The 22908-nt window shown below is 44.3% G+C and overlaps 1 protein-coding gene across 3 annotated transcripts in view; it reads left to right on the forward strand.

Moving 5' to 3' along the window:
* nat16 (N-acetyltransferase 16) overlaps nucleotides 1–22908 on the forward strand; it is a 167759-nt gene that overhangs the window by 110869 nt on the left and 33982 nt on the right. The window contains exon 2 of one of the 3 annotated variants that reach the window (XM_075451435.1): nucleotides 5515–5715. The exons of 1 other annotated variant lie outside the window; for it this stretch is intronic. In XM_075451435.1, the coding sequence (XP_075307550.1) occupies nucleotides 5696–5715 (20 nt within the window). In that variant the 5' untranslated portion in view covers nucleotides 5515–5695. The remainder of the gene's footprint in view (nucleotides 1–5514; nucleotides 5716–22908) is intronic. One more of the 3 variants, XM_075451437.1, reaches the window with a different exon arrangement.

Raw genomic sequence — 22908 nt, forward strand, 5'->3', positions numbered from 1 at the left:
AGACTGGGTATAAAACGAGCACCTAAGAGGGGCAGAGTCTTTCAGAGATAAAGAGGGGCAGAAACACTTTGTCTACACATTGCAGAGCAGTTTCAGGATAATGTTCCTCAATGTAAAATGTGTAGACATCATCCGCAATATACTGAATTATCAAAAGATTGACAGAATCTAGAGATATTTCTGTGCAAAAGGGACACAACTGAAAGTCAAAAAAGAAATAGTTGAGGCCCATAATCTTTGGACTCTAGGGTAGCACTGCCAAAACAAAGAAAAACGTATGATTTTCTCCAAGGATATCACTGCATGGGCTCAGGAATGCAATGTGGACACAATGTGATCCATAAACGCAGGTTAAAGCTTTATGCAAAGAATAATCCCTATCTTACATCATTCAGACGTTATGCCATCTTCTTTGACAAGGCATTGTTTGAAATAATGATTGAAAATCTATCTGCCCATTAAGACTATGCATCAACTCGTTTCCTTAGAGCATTTCAAATCCTGATTTTATAAACCATAATCTGACAAAATCCCTTTTCAAGTAACTTAAAGAGCAGATTCTGTGGTCCAGCATTCCAGACAGGACCTCGTGTGCGGGTTGTGCAAAGAGGCTTCTGAGACAGTCCAGCACATAGATGGAGAGAGGTACCACATACACGCAACGCCATAACCAAGCAGTGGAATTATTGTACAGAAACATTTGTACGGAGTACGGGTTGGATGTCCCAAAGTCAAAGTGGGAGATACCTCCAAAGGGGGAGGAGAATGTGAGAGCTAAGATCTTGTGGCAATTCCAGTTCCGGACTGAAAAACTGGTGATGGTTAACCACTTTGATGCTCAACAAACTACAGAAGGCGTCAGTAGTGATAGATGTAGCATACCCAAACTACAGCAACATCAAGAAGAAGTTCAAATAAATATCAAGGGCCGAAAGAGCAAGTTATAAAAAATCTAAGAAGTTAGGGCAATAGTGGTGGGAGTGATAATCGAAACGCTCAGGGCCATGACTCCCAAACGTTTTCAGCAATCTCCAAAACTTTTTGTTTGCTTGATGCAGACCTTTTAAACAGAGTGACCTTGTTTCCATGACCACAAGATGTATCATCTGACATGTTCTTTCACGGAATGAGTATGAATAAGTGCATCTAAATATCTTATTGCTTATGTCAAAACATTATCACTGCAATACCTTTCCATGGGAGGCTTGTGAACAGGCAGTGTTTATATACATATCCATTCATCCATCCATTTTCTATATTAATTTAATCCAATGCAGGGTCACGGTGGGGGGCTGGGTACATCCCGAACAGGTCGGCAGTCCATCACAGGGCCACACAGAGACAAACCAGAGAAACAACCATGCACGCTCACACTCACTCCTAGGATTAGTTTAGAGACCAGTTACCTAACATGCATGTTTTTGGATGGTGGGAGGAAGCCGGAGGGCCCAGAGATGCACAGGGAGAACATGCAAATTGTCCACAGAAAGGCCCCGACAAGATTCGAACCTGGAACCCTATTGAAGGACAAGATTTGAGCCCAGGAAATGCAGGTGTTATCTGATCGCATAACGTTATTCTCAAGTGAGGCTCCACAGTAACTCATTTTAATCATTTTCTTTTCCAAAGGAGGCATAAAGGAGCCATTTAAAGGGACTTAAGGGGTTAAGTTTCCCTTTCAACTCTCAAGTATAATTTGTACTTTATCATTTTTGCTAATTATCTTGTCTTGTTTATTTCTCCTTATGAACTTTTGGAAAAATCTGAAGAAAAAGACAAAATAAAAAACTAAAATGAAGGTGAAGTGACAATAACACTTTAGTCTCCTGAGCTTAGAAGAGCAAACCTTGAGCAATAAAATGTTGTGGTGTTGATATAGTATGATAAAGAATCCAAGAGAACATCACAGTTCCATAAGAAAAGTATTTAATCCTGGATCTACATTTCTGGCACTGAGCTCCCACATTTCACAGGTTACACCAGCCAATGCTCCTTAAATGTTGCGGTGTGTGGTGGGGAAATACAGCTGAAATGAGTGTATTACAACACCCATATTGAAAAATACAGTAATCGTGTGGGATTACCATGATGCATTGAGTGGGGCAGGGATGAAATATTCAGATTACTTACATTAGGACTAAACTTCACACGAATGAAAAGATACTATTGTTTCTAGAAATTATTTTTTGCATATAATTGATTATTTAAGCTACTAATACAGTATCTTTTCACTGATAAGCTCAGGACAGTGTTTCTTTTTGGAATATCAAGATGGCTCTGTTATCACATTCAGGCAACAAACTATATGATCATTTGCCTTAAAGAGGAAACAATCTCTGAGTACAGATATTTGGTTTACAATGACTTCCCCCAAAGGAACTCTGAGTTTGGACACAAGCGCCCTGCTTTTGTTCTGACAGTAAAACATTTTGGTCAATAAGAGCGCGATGACATGCCAGAGGATATAAATAAGAAACTAAAGTACTCCTCTTTCTGTAATCAAACAGAGAGAGGAAGGTGACCTCCCTACATTCAGCATGAGAAAGTGTCCCAAAGCAGTTTAGTAGGTGGGTGTTGATGAAGCTGTGATGAAGGAGATAGAGCTAAGCTCCAAAATGGTGGGATCTGGATGTGAAGAAGCTCCACTCCAGTGGTCTACTATGGAGCCCCTAAAGGGATATGGAGGGATTTTTTTTTTTGCGAGGGTTCCCGCAAACATTTTTTTCCCACGTCAGTTAACCGGAAGTAAAACAGACACAGCGATTTCAGATGTCTCTCACTTATGTCAAAGCCATGTCTACGTGCAAGAACGGATTTGATGTCTTTATATGTTAGGCCGATACTAAAATAGAAATCAATAAACTTCTCCCACGGATGATGGGTAGGCTCCTCCATCGCTGTGTCTGTTTTACTTCCGGTTCACTGACGTGGGAAAAAAACTTTTGCGAGATCCCGCAAAAAAAAAAAAAAATCCCTCCATGTCACTTTAGGGGCTCCGTAGCCTACAACCCCATTTAAACACCATCTTTAAGAAGGGAATTATGTCCCACTGCTGCCTTGTGTTTTTGTGTATTAAGGGTGGGCACAAACAGGTGTGCAAGGCAGGTGGGCCTTTCTGGACATATGACAAGGATGGTAAAGTTTAAGGTTTGTTTATCTTAAAGTATTAGCTCCACTTGAATTCAGAATCACAGACTTTACAGTTATGAATGAAGGACAGCTGAATGACACGGTGACTGAGGGAAGTGCACGCTGCTATGGGTCAGAAAATCAGCGTGTCAACTCATAGTCGCTTACAGCATTTCCAGACTGTGGCTCTGCTCAGATAATATCCAGATATTTTTCTTTTACTGTGGCATCAGAAAAAAACACCATTCAAGCAGCTTAAAGACATCTGTGCGCTGACATCAGTTATCTTGTGATTCCCCACTGGGAGAACTGGCTGAATGTCTTTGTTTTCTCTCTGGGGAGAGGTCTTACAACAGGGGTAAGAGAAGGTGCTGAAACCAAGAGATATTTGGACCAAAGCATACATTTCAATAAGATCACACCAAATTGCCTTTCTATCAGAACACACAGAGAGAATCTCAAAGCCTAATGGCCCTTTTCAAGTCAAAGGCGAGGTTTAATTGTCAGAATAAAATGAGCCCAAAGCTGGAGAAAGAGTTGGGAGTTGACCCAAAACACTGAGCCCCCCCAATCACTGCCGGCTGTCCTAAAGAAGCATAGAGACAAGTGGTCAGGAGAAAGAAGTTGGAGAATGAGGAGAATGAAATGGAATCACCAGCATGGATCCAAGTATTACATCCAAATCACGCGCGGTGAAAACATCGTTTAGCAAAAAGTTCGGATTCCTCGGGACTTAGCATTTATGAGAACCAAACGAAGAACCGTTTTGCGACCTGATATCAAGATGCAGCCCACCAGCTCACCGAGTTCCACTTAGGGCGAGGTTTGCCTGAGAAGAGGAGTCTCCCCTTACAGGTGAGGCAGGTCCTCCACCACGTGGACTGGAAAGAGAGCAGCGATCCACTGGAGCCTTAGTTATTGCTGTCAGAGCAAATCCACTTGAAAAGAGGCGAGAATTTTCCCCCTCTTCCGAACTTCGAGTAACCCTTGAGTCTCAAGAAAACACCTGCTTCCCTCGTTTTCTGGAACACTTCTTCCAAAAAGTGACCGCAGGTGAGCAACCCAGGTAGTCCAGTATGGACATTATGAGTGGTGGGAGGCTCAAGGATTGATCCCCCAAACGATGTTTTAGCTAAGTTTCTTGGAATGTTCTGATATGAAGAAATGTTTGGTGATCATACACTAGTAGAGCAGACTCACAAGAGAAAACTATTTGTAGCAGGCATGTCAGACATTTGTCCACACTCAGATGTCACATTCAAACTGTCAGGAATCCCATCAAACCAAGATTATTACTCTGCTAATTAACAGTAACAGAGCAGAGCATTCCTCCGGCTGATCCAATCCATTAGTTTTTGTTCAAATATGTTAAATATGTGCTTGTCCATGCAACTGCAACTCAGCACTACCTCTTTTTGGGTGACCAGTAATACACCTGCCAAGTTTCAAGTAGACTGAATGTAGATCAGATAAACGGCAGTCAACTCAAAAACATAGAAACACTTTTATAGTTTTATTAGTCAGGTTATTTAGTTTCATCAACTTTATGTCACAGCTCAGTAAAGGTCAAGAATATAACCACTGCAGTATGTTAGGTTTTTTTTATTTGTGTTTTGTTTGATTTTGTTTACATGTTTAAAAAAAAGATCCAGTTGGTAAGTTTAATATGTTTGTAACCCAGTAAACCCAGTAAAGCTGGCTAACCTTTTTCATGACAAAAAGGCATTTGATTTCCATTTGTTACTCAAAGGTTATGAGAACTTCAGTGGTATTTACATTTACTATCTTTTGTTTTTCTGCACTGAGGATATTGGTGGAAAATGGCTTTAGCTCATGGTTATGTTTTTTAATTCCTTAAATAAACATTTAGTACAGTGAAAAGTATGGGTATGTAACTGATCTAAAAGTAAAAGTAAGGACCCTTTGCTACACCCAGCTGTCCTCTACTTGCACATAGGAGATGACTGGGTGTCATATTTGTGTTTTAAACCCCAAACACTTAAAAAAAAAAGTGCTGCTAATGCAAACTCTAATCTTCAATATTTCAGAAAGTTGAGGACTTCCCACTAGTGTGTTGCTTTGATGCATTTGGTTTTGATATGGTTAGTTCATTAGTTTTGGGTAAATTCTTGTATTTTTGTATCCTCCAAAGATGCTTTTTCTTTTTTGTTTATAATTTGAGGGAAATGTCGACAAATGTCTTTATGTCAAAAGTGGCATAGTTTCTGTAGCATTTTTTTTTTGTTTAGTTAAAAATGTAGAAAAGCTAAAGGCCTACACAGTCACAACAGATTATCACTTGAATTTTGCACCAAATGATTATTGACAGATTTATCAACTAATCATCTTCTGGTGCCTGTGTGTTGATGGTTTTTTTATGTGCAGGCGGTGCTGCGTGGGAAAAATGGAGCTTGCTAGCATACAACTGAGTGACATGCTAATATGTTTGCATCAGCATGGAGCCCACAGACAGGAAGCACTGGAGCCAAGGATCTGCCCAGAACACGAATGAGATCACTGTCGATGTGCTCATCCGTTAACCAACAGGAAGACATGGTGTGTCTCCATGACTTTTGGACTACTCAGGTGCTGGAAAGACCTGTTTTATGGTCATGTCATTTTTGTGTTTCAGCGTGGAAGACAAAGTCAAATGTAGCATCTTTTTTTTTCTTGCCATGTCAATGATGTGTGTGTGTCATAGAAGTTTGTGTGTCATGTTCTTGAACTGGCTATTTGAAATGCAACATCTTAAAGTTTCTTCAGTTTAGGGATGGATAAAGACATTGCTTAAACTCAGTCATCTAATATTATATATATATATATATATATATACAATATATATAGTCAATATTCCTAAAGTCTTAGCTATTCTTTGTTAAGTGGAGGTATTCTTTGTTGATAACACTGTTTGTCAGAGTTGTGGGTAAGCTTTAGGCTTTTGTAGTATCTTCTACAGTCCTCTAGATAAAGTTTGAATATGCAGAAAATGTTTTTCTTACTAATGACAAAACTCTCTGGGGGTGGTAAATTCTAACCATAATCTTTATTGCTAACCACTGCCAGGGCAGCAAAAGGCAGAATAATGAACTTTTTGTTTGTTCCAACCTTTTAACAGTATAGAAGCCGGTTGAGTATCATGCTACCCGTGAATCCAGAAGTAAATGAAAGAATAGTGTGACCTTATCTGTTAGCCTCCTTTTGGCTATCCTTTCTATCAATATTGTGTTCCACACCAAAACAACTTTGTCTCACATTGCCATCATTGTATTAAGAGAACCCAATCTGCAGTGTGCATGTGCTCACAGTTGGGAATTTGATGGCTGCTCAACATTCTTTTGAAACTTGCAAAAGCATGAGATAATAAAAAAGAACAATGAATTAGTGAGTGTGTGAGAGTCAGCAAGAGACAGAAACACAAAGACAATCACTTTCACTGGCAGGATCAAACTACCCAGCCAAGCCTGACAGTTCATGTCACAGCGTCAGAGCCCGATGGGAAAGTACCAGCGGTGTGGACACTGGGAAAGTTTGTCTGGCTGCTGGGACCAGACACTGTTTTCACTGCAAAAGCTGCCAGATTATACCAAGTACTCATCTAAGGGCCTGACAACTTCTGCGCAATACATTTAAAACAGAATGCTTATTGTATATTATATATATTTGTAGTAAAAATAAAGTAACATTATATATACAATTGATTGTATAATATAATTACGTAACAATATGAAGAGAAAAAACAGTGTGTTGTACAGGAGCTGGTTGTAATGGTGTCATTTTATTCAATGAACAGAAATGAATGCAGAGTAATCTCTGGCATTATCAGAGACTCCATGTTTATTTAGGAAAATCAAGTACAGAAGAAGCTCTGAGCATTTTGGTTCTTTCCAGCTTCAATGTAGAGATGTATTCCTCTGACACTTTATTTTTCCTACAGTAGTCACAGATATGCCTCAGTTTGAATGGAATTGACCTTCTATGCTTGATAAATCATTGTATCCTCTTCCTTTAGGCCACACATCACAACACACTTACAAGTGCTAACAATCCAACACACCATTGTGTAGCGTTTCTACACGTGAAAATGGATTAATATGCTGGATATTAAACAAATGACTTCACTGGTTTTCTGTTGGAAGTCAGGAAACCATTGCGTTTCCACGTGGCAAGAGAAGCTGAGACGAGCGTAATTAGAGTCGGTGCATATCAATAACTTTTTCCCTCCTTTTGCTACAGCAAGTTGTACTGTGATTAGGACACCTGCCACCTGTGCATATTGAGATGACTGGGAACCAAGCTGGAAGCTTTGAGGTTCATAGGGGTTGTTTTGGAGCCAGACGACGCCTGCACCTGCTCATGTAACCGTGTCATGATGAAAAGAGCACCCATCCACGTACGCAGTTGTCATGGTCAGGACGGTAGATTGGACCGAAAAAAAAAAAAAAGTTTCAGTGCAATCTGTTGGTTTCCTTAGCTAGGAAACTGTTTTTGAATTGGCTCTATATGAACGAATTGGATTATTTTATGAATAATTATGATTACAATGAATTGAATTCCAATTGGCTTGAATTGGACTTTATTATATAAGTGCCTTGAGATGACATTTGTTGTATTTGGCGCTATATAAATAAAAAAATTAAATGAAATTAATGTTTTTACAGACGTTTTCATCATAGTAGTGATGGTGGGAGTTGGTTACAGGTGAGGGTTCATCTGTAAGTATGCAGGGTGGAGGTGTATCTGTAGTGCAGCTCTGACATGCAGCCAGATCGGTGCCAAAAGGGCTCTTTTTGTTCTGCGCTTAGCGGACCTCTAAATCAAAGCTTTGCAGAGCCATTAGCCATGAGGCCACATGGGCATTAGTCACAACCCCATCCCTGATGCGTTGGCTGTTAGGGAACGTGATGGGTTGATCTTTTGGCCTCCAAGGTAGTTGGAGAAATCTTTAACTGCCCAAACTGTGGCTAGCAGAGCTTTTTCACAGTCAGAATATTTCAACTCAGGCATAGCTAGCGTTTTACTGGCGTACGCCACTGCTCTTTTATCCTGGTCGTATTTCTGATACAGGCCAGCGCTTAAGCAGTGAGCTGAGAATCCCACCTCAAGGTGGAATTGTTTGCCACAGTTGGGGTAGGTTAAACATGGTTAAGGTGGACATGGCTTTTTGTTGTGGCTCTGCCCAGATAAAAGGTGTCTACTTTTTTAGTAGTTCAGTCAGAGGTTTTGCTATGTCTGCATAGTTCTCAATGAACTGCAGAGTAGTTGTAGACTCCAAAAGCTGCGGAGCTCAGAGACGTTTGAGGGAGTTTTAATGTTGCTGATGCCCTGAATGCGGCTAACTTGTGACTCGACACCACTTGGTCCTTCTAGGAGACCGACCTAGGAGAATGTACTTTCTAATAATTTTCGTAATCTACAGATCGTTAGCGGAAACTGGCGTCCGTTGTTTCCTTGGCAACCAACCGTCTGAAGTTGGAAGGAGAGTTGTTACGTGACTCCCTCAGATCCTCCAGTTGTATTCTTTCAGGATTCTTCCAGGTTTCTCTCTTCTTTTCACTGCGTGAAGGTGGTCTGAGACTGGGCCCGATGCCGTCCAAAATGAACCCAACCAACCACGAGTGTCTGGACCAGACTTAAAAACAAAAAGAAAAACTAGGCGAACAAAAATCAGAGTTGGTTTCAAGTTTTAACGAAGTCAAAATGCATGTGGTGATAGCGCAAAATTCAGGAAAATAGTGACTTCAAGTTAAGATATTGAATTAAGGAAAAAGAGAATGAAGCTAAGAGATAAGATCAAACCAAGAGAATGAATGGGAGTCGCGCCTTCCTTTTTAAGCATGAAGCCGGGGGGCACGACGTTCCAGGTTTAGACCAATCAACACTTAGTGATATTTGAGCTGCGTGGCCTGCAGGGCGTTGGAATGTTGGGTTTCACCAATATTCTATTAAGGTGTATTCTCTCTTTTAAGCACGTGATAACATCACATTCACTGATTAGATCATATGATGTCCATAACAAAGACAATAATAATAATTACTAGAAAGCTGCAAGCAGCTGTGAGCGGGACCGAGTGTGCGTACGTTGGGGCATGCGCTGGACGTCGTAGTCGTGCAGCTCTGCCCACACGCACGATACTCTCTGCGTATGTATGAGCACATAATAACCCCAATGCGGAGGGGTTTTTGAAAATTTCTAGGGGGCGCCACTGAGCCATTTTGCTCCGCCCACACATGATACCCTTTATATACATACGAGGTCGACAGGGTGGACGTGTGTGCCAAGTTTCATGACTTTGCGATGATGTTAAGGCTTTCAAATCACAAACGTCATCACATGATTTTCACCGCCTGGCCACGCCCACACCGTTCAGGGATTGGGAAGGTTTCTCCATGATTTTTTTCCCCCATGTCTTCAGAGTAACTTGGTCAAGTTAGGAGCTGTTACCATTAAATCTGGAAGAGAAGTTCGATGTGCGAGGTGCGGCAAAAAAAAAACTTTTCCAACCACCAGCAGGTGGCGCTGTAGGTTGATGTCACTATGTTATATGTGCGCGTTCAGGCTGGGTCCAGCATTCACCGTATGAAGTTTGGGACAGATTGGATAATGTTTGTGGGAGTTAGTGACTTCATTTTTTGTGTCGAGTGATGGCGACTCATCAAACTTTAAGGCGTCGCCACGGCCACGCCCTTTAAATTTTGAAGAAGTTGCCCAATAATTTTCCCCCCCATGTCTTAAGAGTAACCTGGCCAAGTTTGAAGTCTGTAGCATTAAATCTGTAGGACAAGTTTGATCAAATGCAAGGCGTGGAATCGGGCAAAAAAGGCAACAAAATGCACCTTTCCTCCAAAATGGCCGCCTTCCTGTGGACATGTGACCATGGCGACCCCAGACTTTTTTGTGCGTCTGGGCATGATGAATGAGTGTACCGAATTTTGTCGTCCCACGCCAAACTAACCCCAATGCGGGGACCATTTTGAAGCATCGTAGGGGGCGCTGCAGAGTCAATGACCGACTCCCAAAAAAAAAAAGTTTAGATTTTTTTCATATCTTCGACTGGTGCTTGCAAAATTTCATGAGTTTTCGAGTACCTTTTGCAAAGAATCGGAAGAATAATCCTTACAGATACAATAGGTCCTTGTAGTTTCACTGCTCGGTCCCTAATAAGAATATGCATGAACACAAACATGAGAACAAAACAGTTCTAGGCACTGAATTACTCGATATCACATAAAGAGAAAAACACAACAGTGTGACCAGCTTTACCTGAGGTCATTTCTAATGGCCAAACGCAGATGTAACTTTGGTTATTACGTGTACATTTCAATCCAACGGGATCTCACTTGTAGGGATTAAAATGGGAGAAACACACATGTCATTAGTCTTTCTAATTACTGGCGCTTTTAAATACAGAGTGATATCGTTAGAGTGTCCATTATCCCCGTCCTCTAGGTGGCGCTGTAGCTCCATGGAAGGATTTCTGAGATGATAATGTCCTTTGCCAACTTCTGTAGTGAGGCACGTGCAAAGTTATGGAACGTCTTAAAATGATGAGCAGGGTGTCCCAGACTGAGTTTCCACACTGTTCAGCAGTTATAACACCAGTTTGTTGTTGTTTTATTCATCCATGTTAATTGGTTGCTGAGAGTTCTTTGTTAAATCCCAAAGGTTGGAATTTGGGTCTGGAGTCTTTCATCCTTTTAGGTGTCAGGTTAAATTTACACCTCATAGATAACACCAGGCTGGTTTTCCTGGGACGGATGCTCCCCCGCTTTGGTGAACAAAAGGGTGAGTCTCTGCACACTCCCAGCAGGCCGCTTTGGGGCTCACATCTGGCATTTTACGTCTTGAATAATGGTAAATATCTTTAGCTGGTCTGGTTTTGGAAGAGGGGAGGAAGACAAAGGGGGTTTAAGTGATTGCTCTCTCTTTCTCCAGGTTCTGAACATGCTACAATTGAAATATCTGAGTATGTTCCAAGAGACATTTCCTGTTGAATATTACCGAGGCATGTCCAACTGAAACACACAGTTTTGTGGAATTTGATAAAACTATCAATAATACAGCAGATTTAAGCACTGTGTTATATTTCTGTGAGACAAAGCTGATTTGTGTGGTTTCTTACGTCAGAACACTGAACTACAAAAGGGCTACAAAATGTGAGTAATGTCAGAAAAGATGCTTTAATGTAAGCCTAGTTGTGTCTGAAGAGTTTGAAGCGAGGTCACCCTGTAACCATATTTTAACCAAGCATGTTTTTAAAAGCACTCCTGTAGCATTTAACAGCTATGGCTTGTACTGTAATTACATGTACTCAAACCTCGGTATAAATTCTGTTTTTCAGTTGTTGAATGTTAAAACAAATTTTTTATCTTTTTGTCTCTTTTGTAGGTTGACACATCAAAGCTTTATTTTAATCTGTGAAGAGACTAATATTGTATAACTGAAGATTTATTCCAGCTTAGTTTGCAAACAGAATAAATTGTCATTCCGATAAACAACATTTCTTTAAGACTTCAGTTATTTCTTAAAGAAAACGGGTCTCTAATTAAGTGTGAGCATTTTTGTTTTCCATGAAGTGCTGTGTACATCCAGACTAAAGTGCATGACACAGTGATTTGTATTGAACATGGATAATCGCTGTTCCTTGGCCAACACTCTTTATGAAAGAGTTTCCCATTCTTCTTTCTGAAATCTGTTGGAACCACCCTCCCAGTATGTGGTCAAGTCCGTAGGGCTTCGATGACTACTGACACCACCATTCCCTTCACTTTACACGTCTTTACTCCTCCACTTTCAGCTCTTTATATTTGTTCTTTTCTTTTGTACATGCCTGTGGATTGCTACATCTCCAACCACAATTCAGGCACTTTGTAAAATGTACATAAAAATATAGGACGATACTTTGCACATTTCATAAACCAATCATTTTTGGTTCACACAATATAGAACACATAAATGTTGAAAGTGAAACATAGTATTTAATAAAACATGTAGGTTCATAATGAAGTTGATGGTAGCAACACATTACAAAAGTTGGGAAGGGTTCGTGTTTACCACTGTGTAGCATCCCCTCTTCTTTCAACAGTGTGTTAATCTCTTAGAAATGAGGAGAGCAGTTCCTGGACCTTTGGGAGAGGAATGCTGTCCCATTTTTGCCTGTCATAGCATTGTCATATTTTGCATTTCAAGATGCTCCAAATACTTTTAGTTGTGAAAAGTCTGGGCTCCAGGAAAGGTTTTGCATATTTCAACAAGACAATGCTAAACTGCTTACTGCCTCTATTACAACAGCATGGCTTTGTAGTAGGAAAATCCCTTTGCTGTCAGAAAGACAGACGAGAGACCCAGATGCGTCACTTATCACAGTTTATTTTAGGGTTCAGGGGGAGAGGAAGTTGGGAGGTTGAATCCGGGGCCTATGTGTGTGCGTTCCCCAGTGGCTGAGAAGAGTCCTGTGGCGCCGGTGGTGGAGGGTCCGAGCCCTCTGGTGTCCTGGGGGGGAACACACACACAACAGGAAAGATCAGGCAGGGCAGCAGCACAGTTCAGGTAAATCCAAATTCTTAGTCGCAAGGCAGAAGGCTGGTCAGAATTACCGTGGCTGGAGATCAGGGTGGGTTTCAGACAGAAGACAGGTCAGGTTTTCCGGGACGGTAGATGAGTCGAGGTCAAAGGTTCAGGCACGGGTTCAGGCACGGGTTCAGGTTTGGAGCCAGATGAGAAGTAGCCAGCAAACAGTGTTACTGGCAGACGATCTGACAGCGAGGCACTGGGGAACTGAGGTTTATATGGACAGAGAAAGGCAGCAGGTGACAAGAGCCAGCCAATGATGGCCACAGATTGTTAACGAGGGTCAATTAAAGACAATAGGCAGCAGAGTAATGCTCGTTAAGTGGCAGCAGGTGAGCCTGATAGAGTGGAAAATTACCAGTTGGGAGAGAGAGTTGCAGAACCATGACAGAACCCCCCCCTCAAGGGACGGCTCCAGACGTCCCAAAACAGACTCACCAGCACGGGCGGGAGGAGGGGGGAACCCGGTGGAGGGTCAGAACTCCTCAGACCGGTCAGTGTCCCCAGCCTCAGGATCGGAATCAGGGTCAGGCACCGGTGTGGATGGAGCCGCGTCGCAACGAAGAGGACTCCTCGGCCGACCCCTCCTCAACGCTGGTTGACCCGGGTGCAGGCGATGGAAATCTGCAATGAGAGTGGGGTCTACAATTCTGCTGGCGGGCACCCACAACCTCTCCTCAGGACCATAGCCTTCCCAATCCACGAGGTATTGGATGCCCCTACCCCGGCGCCGCGACTGGAGCAGCTGACGCACAGTGTAAACGGGACCACCATCAATGAGTCGGGGAGATGGAGGTGGCGGTGTAGCAGGCACTAGTGGGCTGTCATGAACTGGCATCAGCCGTGAGACGTGAAAGGTTGGGTGCACCTTCATGGACCGAGGAAGCTGGAGTCTGACAGCTGACGGATTGATGATTCTCTGGACAGGGAATGGACCAACGAATCTGGGGGCCAGTTTGCGTGACTCCACACGCAGAGGCAGATCACGGGAGGAAAGCCAAACCCTCTGGCCCACCCGGTAGGCGGGAGCAGGGGTCCTACACCGATTGGCTCCGGCAGTGTAGCTGGCAACTGCTCTCAGGAGGGTGGCTCGAGCCTGAGACCATATCCGACGGCAGCGGCGAGCACAGGCAAGGGCAGACGGACAAGACGCTCCTCTCTCTTGACTGGCAAACAGGGGTGGCTGATAGCCGTAGACGCACTGAAAGGGGGACAATCCAGTGGCAGAGCTGGAGAGAGAGTTGTGAGCGTACTCTACCCACAGCAGATGTTGAGACCAGGCCCGGGGATTACGTGACGCCATGCACCGCAGAGACTTCTCCAGCTCCTGATTGATCCGTTCAGTCCGTCCATTTGACTGCGGGTGGAAACCTGACGTAAGACTGGCTGTGGCTCCAAGAAGACAGCAGAAGTCTCTCCAAAAGGCTGATGCAAACTGCGGGCCCCGGTCAGACACTACATCCCGTGGCAAGCCATGGATGCGGAACACCTGCTCAAGCACTACCTGGGCAGTCTCTTTGGCAGAAGGCAACTTTGGCAGTGGAACGAAGTGCGCCATCTTACTGAACCGGTCTACGATGGTCAGGATGACAGTATTACCGTCAGAGGGGGGAAGTCCGGTGACAAAGTCCAGCGAGATGTGGGACCAGGGGCGCATGGGTACCGGCAGGGGCTGTAGTAAGCCGGCTGGTGGTCGGCTGGAGGTCTTGTGCTGGCAGCAAGTAGGGCAGGCTCGGACAAAGTCACGGACATCCCTCCTCAGCGATGGCCACCAGAACCGCTGGGAGAGAAGATGGAGAGTGCGTGCGACACCAGGGTGACAGGCCAGGTGGGAATCGTGCCCCCATTGGATTACCTGGGATCTCAGGTCTGCCGGAACAAAGAGACGGTTGTTGGGGCACGCACTTGGGCTGGGCTGGTTTCTGATAGCCTCTCTCACCTCCTCCTCGATGTTCCAGGTCAGGGTGGCGATGACGCAGGGGTTTGGAAGGATTGGTTCTGGGTCCACGGCTGACTTGTCATCTTTCTGAAACATGCGTGACAAGGCATCTGGCTTAGTATTGCGTGAGCCGGGACGGTAGGAGAGGGTGAAGTTAAAGCGGGTGAAGAACAGGGCCCAGCGACGGGGATTCAGTCTCTTTGCTGAACAGATGTACTCCAGGTTCTTGTGGTCAGTCCAGACCAGGAATGGAGTCTTGCACCTCTCCAGCCAGTGACGCCACTCCTCTAGGGCAAGTTTGACGGCAAGTAACTCTCGATTGCCAATGTCGTAGTTCTGCTCGGATGCAGTCAGCCTCCGAGAGAAGAAAGCACACGGGTGCATCTTGCCGTCTTCTGGTGATCGCTGGGACAGCACCTAGGGGTGCAACGGATCAAAAATCTCACGGTTCGGATCGTTCCTCGGATCAGTCACGGATCGGATCATTTTTCGGATCACCAAAAAAAAAAAAAAAAAAAAAATAGACAAGACAAATAAACATGTTTTGTCTTTTTGTTTATTAACACTTTTAAATTATTAAATTGAAATATATAAAATCAACTTAAAGTGCACAATTAACATCTTCTTTTCAACATAATCAAAGAAAAACAACTTAAAGTGCAACATAAAAATACACCGATAGCGTTTGTGATTGCTTTAGCCCGGTCGGATTGTGAAGGAAGGGGCTGCTTAAATGCCGCGGTGATGAGCGGTTGTTGAGCCGCTTTCGGTTTCACTCCTGTCAGTGAAACACCGGGGTGATGTCGCTGCAAATGCGTGGCCATGCTCGATGTGTTTCCACTGTTGTGTGGCTTTCTTGTGCCACAGTGCCTACACACCGTCACGGTTTTATCCACCAACCTCTTTCCTTCTTCATTAAATTTGACAGGGAAGCTAAAATGCTCCCAAACAGGGGATTTAAATGACGTGGGGCGTTCAAGCTCTTCTGTTCCTCCGCTCGCCATGACCACACTGTGTTGCAGGTTAGGGGTTTTCTTTATGTTAGCTATCGCTATGTCAGCTACGTGTTAGGTCTGTGTGGTAACCTAGGCGACAGGTTTGTGTGGCAGCGCGAGTATATGGAAACAGACGTAGCACTAGAGGCAGCAGTTATCGTTACAGTAGGCCTAGTCACCGAAGTCTAGCCTACTTTTATTTTCCATGCCCACTGTTCTACGTGTTGTACGCTGAGGGCAATAAATCACAAATGAGCCATAGGACTGTTTGCTAATTGAAGAGGGAACTGTTGCAGACTTTTACCCAGAGCGTGGAAAGTAGCCCTGTCCCTGGAACTAGCAGGAATTGTAACGGCTGTGTGAGGACTGAACATGCGCACAATTTTTTTTTTTCATAAATCAATCCGCGGATCATGTGTGTGCCGAACCGAAATAATTGATCCGAACGGATCACGGATCAATGATGATCCGTTGCACCACTAACAGCACCGCTCCGACACCAACATCCGAAGCATCTACTTCCACCACGAACTGCAGGTCCTCGTCTGGCAACCGGAGGATGGGAGCTGAGGTGAACCGCGCCTTCAGCGTCTCAAAGGCTTTGTCAGCAGCCAGAGTCCATTTGAATGGCTGTTTGGTACTGGTCAGTGCGGTGAGTGGAGCTGCCACTGCACTGAATCCCCGGATGAACCTCCTGTAGAAGTTGGCAAAGCCTAGGAACTGTTGCAACCTCTTACGGCTCTCTGGGGCTGGCCAAGACGTCACTGCTGCAACCTTGGCTGGGTCCATCTGTATACTACCCTCTGCCACAATGTACCCTAGGAAGGACACAGAGCTGACATGAAAGTCACACTTCTCTGCCTTGACATAGAGTGAATTCTTGAGAAGACGGTGAAGTACTGACTGCACGTGAATAATGTGTTCTGATAGGTTCTTGGAGAATATTAAAATATCATCCAAGTAAACAAAAATGAACCTGTTCAACATGTCACGGAGGATGTCATTAACCAGGGTCTGGAAAACAGCAGGAGCATTGGTGAGTCCGAAGGGCATGACCCGATATTCATAATGACCGGTGGGTGTGTTGAATGCAGTCTTCCACTCATCCCCCTCTCTTATCCGGAACAGGTGATATGCATTTCTGAGGTCGAGCTTGGTGAAAATGGTGGTGGCCCCCTGAAGCAGTTCAAAGGCGGATGACATCAGTGGCAGAGGGTAGCGGTTCTTCACAGTGATGTCGTTTAGGCCTCTATAGTCGATACAAGGGCGGAGGGAGCCATCTTTTTTCCCCACGAAGAAGAAACCAGCTCCGGCAGGAGAAGACGATGGCCGAATAATTCCAGCTGCCAGGGAGTTATTGATATAGTCCACCATGGCCTGCCTTTCAGGAGCAGAGAGCGAGTAGAGGCGGCCCTTTGGTGGTGCCGTTCCAGGTAGAAGGTCGATAGCGCAGTCATAAGGCCGGTGGGGGGGCAGAGATATGGCTTTGGACTTGCTGAAAACCTCCTTGAGATGATGGTAACAGGTGGGGATGCCGGCTGTATCAGGGGCAGGACAGGTGTCTTTTGAGTTGACGGGTAGCATGGCTCGCTTTAGGCAGGTCTGGTGGCAGTCTCCTCCCCACTCTCGTATTGTGCCAGATCTCCAGTCGAGTTGAGGGTTGTGACGGCTGAGCCAAGGGTACCCCAGGATGATGGGCTGTGCCGGTGAACTGAGGAGGTGAAAACTGATTGTCTCCTGGTGGTTTCCTGAGAGTTCCATGGTAACGGAGGATGTGATGTGGTTCACCGTGCCGAGTTGATGGCCATCAAGCGCCCGGACAGGAACAGGTGGTGACAGAGGCTGGCGGCCCAACCCCAGCTGACGTGCAAGTTCCACATCCATGATATTAGCTTCAGCCCCAGAATCCACTAAGGCAGCCAGGGTGTGTCTGGAGTAAGGAAGCAGGAAACAGACCTGGAGCATGGGTTTATGGGTGGGGGGAGACTTGATGTTTGTCGAGCTCAGCCGGATCTCCCCTATGACTGGTGAGCTCTGGCTTTTGCTAGGCAGTTGCTGACTCTGTGACCGTCGCCGCCGCAGTAGAGGCACAGCTGGGCAGTGAAGCGACGTTGCCGCTCTTCTGGGGAGATGGAGGCGCGGCCAATCTCCATGGGTTCGGTCTGGTCAGGCTGGTTCTGGGGGTTGGCCAGCGGAGACAAGGAATTGGCGTCGCGCCGAGTGCTGGTGGTTGGTTGTCTTGGTTGTCCCCTCTCATGGCGCCGGGTCTGGATCCGACGATCGAGCAGGGCGATGGCTTCATCAAGTGTCTTGGGTGGTTCGTGGGAGATCAGCTTATCCTTGAGGTAGCCCGCAAGGCTGTGGAGGAAAGCATCCGTCTGTGCGTCCATGTTCCATGTGCTGCGTCTCGCCAGGGTGCGGAAGTCAATGGAGTAATCCGCCACGGTCCGGTTCCCCTGGCGAATACTCATCAGCTCTTGGGACGCTTCAGCCGACGAAGACCCCAGGTCAAAAACTTTCTCCATGTCCTCAGCGAACGCGTTGAATGAAGTGCAGGCTGGGGTCTGGCGGTCGAATTCTGCAGTTCCCCACAGCCGAGCCCGACCAGTCAAGTGGGTGATGACATATCCTACCTTGGCCGCCTCTGTAGCAAATGTCCTGGGCTGAAGTGCAAACTGGATTCTGCAGCTCGACAGAAACGGCCGGACTTGGGTATGGTCACCGTTGAAACGCTCCGGATTTCCCACCTTGGGCTCAGGGACTATGGAGACTGAAGACTGTACCACTTGATTTGGAATGTTGGGGTCAGGAGGGGGCGTTGGTCCTGAGCGAAGGGCTTGTGCAGATGGAGCAGACACAGGCTGAGACGGAGCAGATAGTGAAGGTGCAGGCTGACCTGGAGCAGATGGGAGGGTCGGGTTGGTGAGTAGCTGAAGCACTTGGGCAAGTTGTTGCTGCTGTTGAATTATCTGCTGGTGTTGCATGAACTGCTGTTGTTGCTGATAGCCCAGTTGGATCAGAGAAGCTATGGCGCCGGTCATCCGAGCCACCGCTCCCTCTGTGTGCTGCAGACGGTCAAGAGCAGTTGGTTCGGGTGCAGAGGCCATGACGGGTGTGAGGTCCATGTCGGAAGGCTCGTGAGCTGGGTCCATGCTGGTCAGATCGTACTGTCAGAAAGACAGACGAGAGACCCAGATGCGTCACTTATCACAGTTTATTTTAGGGTTCAGGGGGAGAGGAAGTTGGGAGGTTGAATCCGGGGCCTGTGTGTGTGCGTTCCCCAGTGGCTGAGAAGAGTCCTGTGGCGCCGGTGGTGGAGGGTCCGAGCCCTCTGGGTCCTGGGGGGGAACACACACACAACAGGAAAGATCAGGCAGGGCAGCAGCACAGTTCAGGTAAATCCAAATTCTTAGTCGCAAGGCAGAAGGCAGGTCAGAATTACCGTGGCTGGAGATCAGGGTGGGTTTCAGACAGAAGACAGGTCAGGTTTTCCGGGACGGTAGATGAGTCGAGGTCAAAGGTTCAGGCACGGGTTCAGGCACGGGTTCAGGCACGGGTTCAGGTTTGGAGCCAGATGAGAAGTAGCCAGCAAACAGTGTTACTGGCAGACGATCTGACAGCGAGGCACTGGGGAACTGAGGTTTATATGGACAGAGAAAGGCAGCAGGTGACAAGAGCCAGCCAATGATGGCCACAGATTGTTAATGAGGGTCAATTAAAGACAATAGGCAGCAGAGTAATGCTCGTTAAGTGGCAGCAGGTGAGCCTGATAGAGTGGAAAATTACCAGTTGGGAGAGAGAGTTGCAGAACCATGACATTTGCTGGACCTGCCAAAAATATCTCACAAGGTAAGAGGGCAAGCAAAATTCCCAGACAGCCTGCTTTTTTTTATTTCATTTTGATTTTCATGAGGAGGAGGAAATTCAACATATCTGCAACAGATCTTACTGTACTGCAGTGATTGGATTGTTTGCTGATCAGAGGCTACAAAAGCTTTTGATTAGGGGGTCTTTCATTGTATCAACCTACCTTTTTTAACTCTTCAAATGACTTTTTTTTTAAACTTTTGATTTGACCCTGCTTGGCAATATGCTGACAACGTGACATTTCATACTACTGACAAGATCAGTTTTGGGATTGGTTTTTTTCACACTTTCAGCTCCACAACCCTCCCACACCTTTAGTTATTTTCAGCCCCTCCTTAGATCTTAATACTGTGAACACGATCCAACAAAACTGGCAGGTAAGTACAATGGTAAGTGATTTATTGACAACAAAGAGCTGAATTTCTAAAACAGGTGATGACGACTGGTAATAATTTCTCCTGGTGACTGGCTCAGGTTTCTGGGAGAGGAGATAGTAAACTATTAATGTCAGGTCTGTGAAGAAAGTGAGATTCAAAAAGGTTTTGGCACTGAAAAACTAAATTCGGTTTGAAACTTGGACTGACTTCCCTGTAGTGTGACAGACTTGGATAGATCCTGGTGGTGGCGATAACGGTGGTGCAGAGGGGCTTCCCAGCTGAGGACGTTTGGGTGAGACACTGGCAGATCCTGCACAGTCTTCCACTTAGGAGAACAAACAAACTGGCAACAAGAGGAGAGAAGTTACTTATTTTCTATTCATTTTTCTTTCAACAATTACAGTGTCAGGGCACATCGCACATACATAGTTAAACAGTCATCCTTGTATCAATGTCCTTATTGTCCAGTGGCAATGGTGGTGTCCTCTTCTTGTCCTCTATAGTCAGTCCATTTTTCACATTTATCCTCAAATTGTGCCTCTTATAGTCTCAGAATGCGTGTGATTTTCTCCATTACAAAAATCTATTCCACAGTGCACATCCACTGCTCCTCAGTCGGTGGGTCTACTTTGTACCATATTCTCGTAATAATTTTTTTTGCTGGCTGATAGCAGCACGTATTAAATTCCCCAAGTATGCTACACGTATTTGGTATCTCATATCCTATTATTTTTTGTAAACCCCTCCATAGTTTGTCCCAGTATCCTTTTAACTTTTGGCAGGACCAGAATATGTGTGTATGGTCAGCATTCATGTGAGCACATGCTCTCCAGCATGGCTGTTGAGCAGACACCACTCCTCTCCTAATCTTTGGAGTTATAAAAAATCTGACCATATTCTTCCAATTGAATTCTCTCCAGATCCTGGAGCCAGGATCCTCTTCCTGAGTTATTTGTTCTTTAAATTTCTTTTCCCATTTTTCTTTCATATAAAGAGAGGAAGACTTTCTGCATGACATCAAACTTCTATATAGGACTGAGATTACTCTGCATTTTTTACCTTCATAAACTCTCCGAAATACCTCAACAACTTCGTTATCAGTGTCAGTTTTTATCTCCTTCTCATCATAGTCCTTTATTTGCAGGTATGCGATATTGTTCATGTTTATCTAATCCAAATCTGCCCCTCAACTTCTCAAAACTCTGCAGCTTACCCCGTTCAACCATTGTACATATTTCTGTGATCCATTTTTTTGCCCATTGTTTAAACCCTTTATCATTTATCCCGGGTATAAACCATTCATCAAACGCAAACCAGCTCAAAATCTTTATTTCTTTCTCCAGTTTATACCTCTCAACAACAGTATTCCATATTTTAAGTGTAGTTTTGGTATTACATCTAATTGGTGACCTAATTTTCCCAGTGGGCCTTTATTTGCTATCAAGTTTTGTACTTCAGCGTCCGTCTGCTCTATTTCTATACTTTTCCATCCTGAAAAATACTCATTGTTGCACCAATATATCAAGGGTCTGATTTGTGCGGCATAGAAATACTCCTCGAGGCTTGGCAAAGCCAATCCTCCTTTGTCTTTAGGGAGCTGCAGAGTTTTGAACCTGGTCCTCGGTTTCTTTCCTCCCCATATAAACCTCAATATCCACCTATCCCATTCCATAAACTGCTTTGGTGGGATCGTTACTGGTAGAGACTGAAACAAGTATAAGATTCTCGGTAGGACATTTATCTTAATTATCTCTATTCTTGAGCTGGAGTCCAAAATAATAGCTGACCATCTTTCCAAGTCTCTCCTAATTTCTTGGTTTATTTTAGTGTAATTTGCATCATATAGCTTGTCTATTCCTTTCGTGATATTTACTCCCAACTATTTTATTGATTTAGCATTCCAATTGAGTTTATATGCATCCTTTATCTCTTGGGACGGGAGTAGTTTATTGACAAGATCTGTGTTTTTGTGACATTAATTTTGTAACCCGAATATTTTCCATAATTCTCTAGTAACCTGATGAGGTTTGGGAAGCTTTCGTTGTGTTGCTTTAAAAATGTCAATATATCACCCGCAAATAATCCTATTTTATGTTCCTCCCCTCCTATTTTCATCCCTTTAACTTTTTCCTCTTGCCTAACCCCTTAACGCCTATTGTCGCATATATGCTACAAACCGTTTGACTCAATCAACCAGCTGAGATAGCATCTTTATTCCCCCCAATGCCGGTTAGTCCATATTCACTACAGACCTAGGAACCTTTATATAAATAAATATGTAAAAAAAAAAGGGTGAATAAAAAACATTGTTTTTTCACTGTTATATTACTGTGTTGTTGTTATCTTATTATTGACCATTATGCCTGTTGTCGCAAATTTGCAACATACCAAAATTTCTATTTATTTTTTGTGCAAAAGTGAAATGAATAATCTCAGCATTATTTACCATCTACTTAAAGGCTAAAACACACACAAAACATTTTTTTATATACAGCTATATAAATTCAGGCGTTAAGGGGCTAATCATTTGGGCTAATGGTTCGATAAATAACGCGAATAGACTCCGAGAGAGGGTACACCCCTGTCTTGTCCCCCTTTCCAGACTGAAACGTTTTGTCAAACTACCACTTATTTTGATTCTTGCCATAGGTTCCTGATATAACGACTTAATGCAATTCACAGATTCCTCATTAAATCTAAATTTTTCCAATACCTTATACAGAAATACCCAATTCACCCTGTCGAAAGCCTTTTCGGCGTCTATGCTTACCAAAATTGCACTTTCCCCCTTGCTCTGTATATTTTCTAGAACATGTAAGCTCCTTCTTATATTATCTTGTGTTTGCCTCTCTTTAATAAAACCGGTCTGGTCTTCATCAATCAAGTCCTGCATACACGTCTCAAACCTCTGAGCTATAATTGAGGTGTAGAGTTTATAATCCACATTTAATAGCGATATGGGTTTGCAGCAGTATTCTTTGTCTTTACCTTCCTTTGGAATAATAGAGATAATGGCTTCTTTCCATGAGGGAG

Source organism: Odontesthes bonariensis, chromosome 19, assembly GCF_027942865.1.
Source record: "Odontesthes bonariensis isolate fOdoBon6 chromosome 19, fOdoBon6.hap1, whole genome shotgun sequence".
NCBI classification, from domain to species: domain Eukaryota; kingdom Metazoa; phylum Chordata; class Actinopteri; order Atheriniformes; family Atherinopsidae; genus Odontesthes; species Odontesthes bonariensis.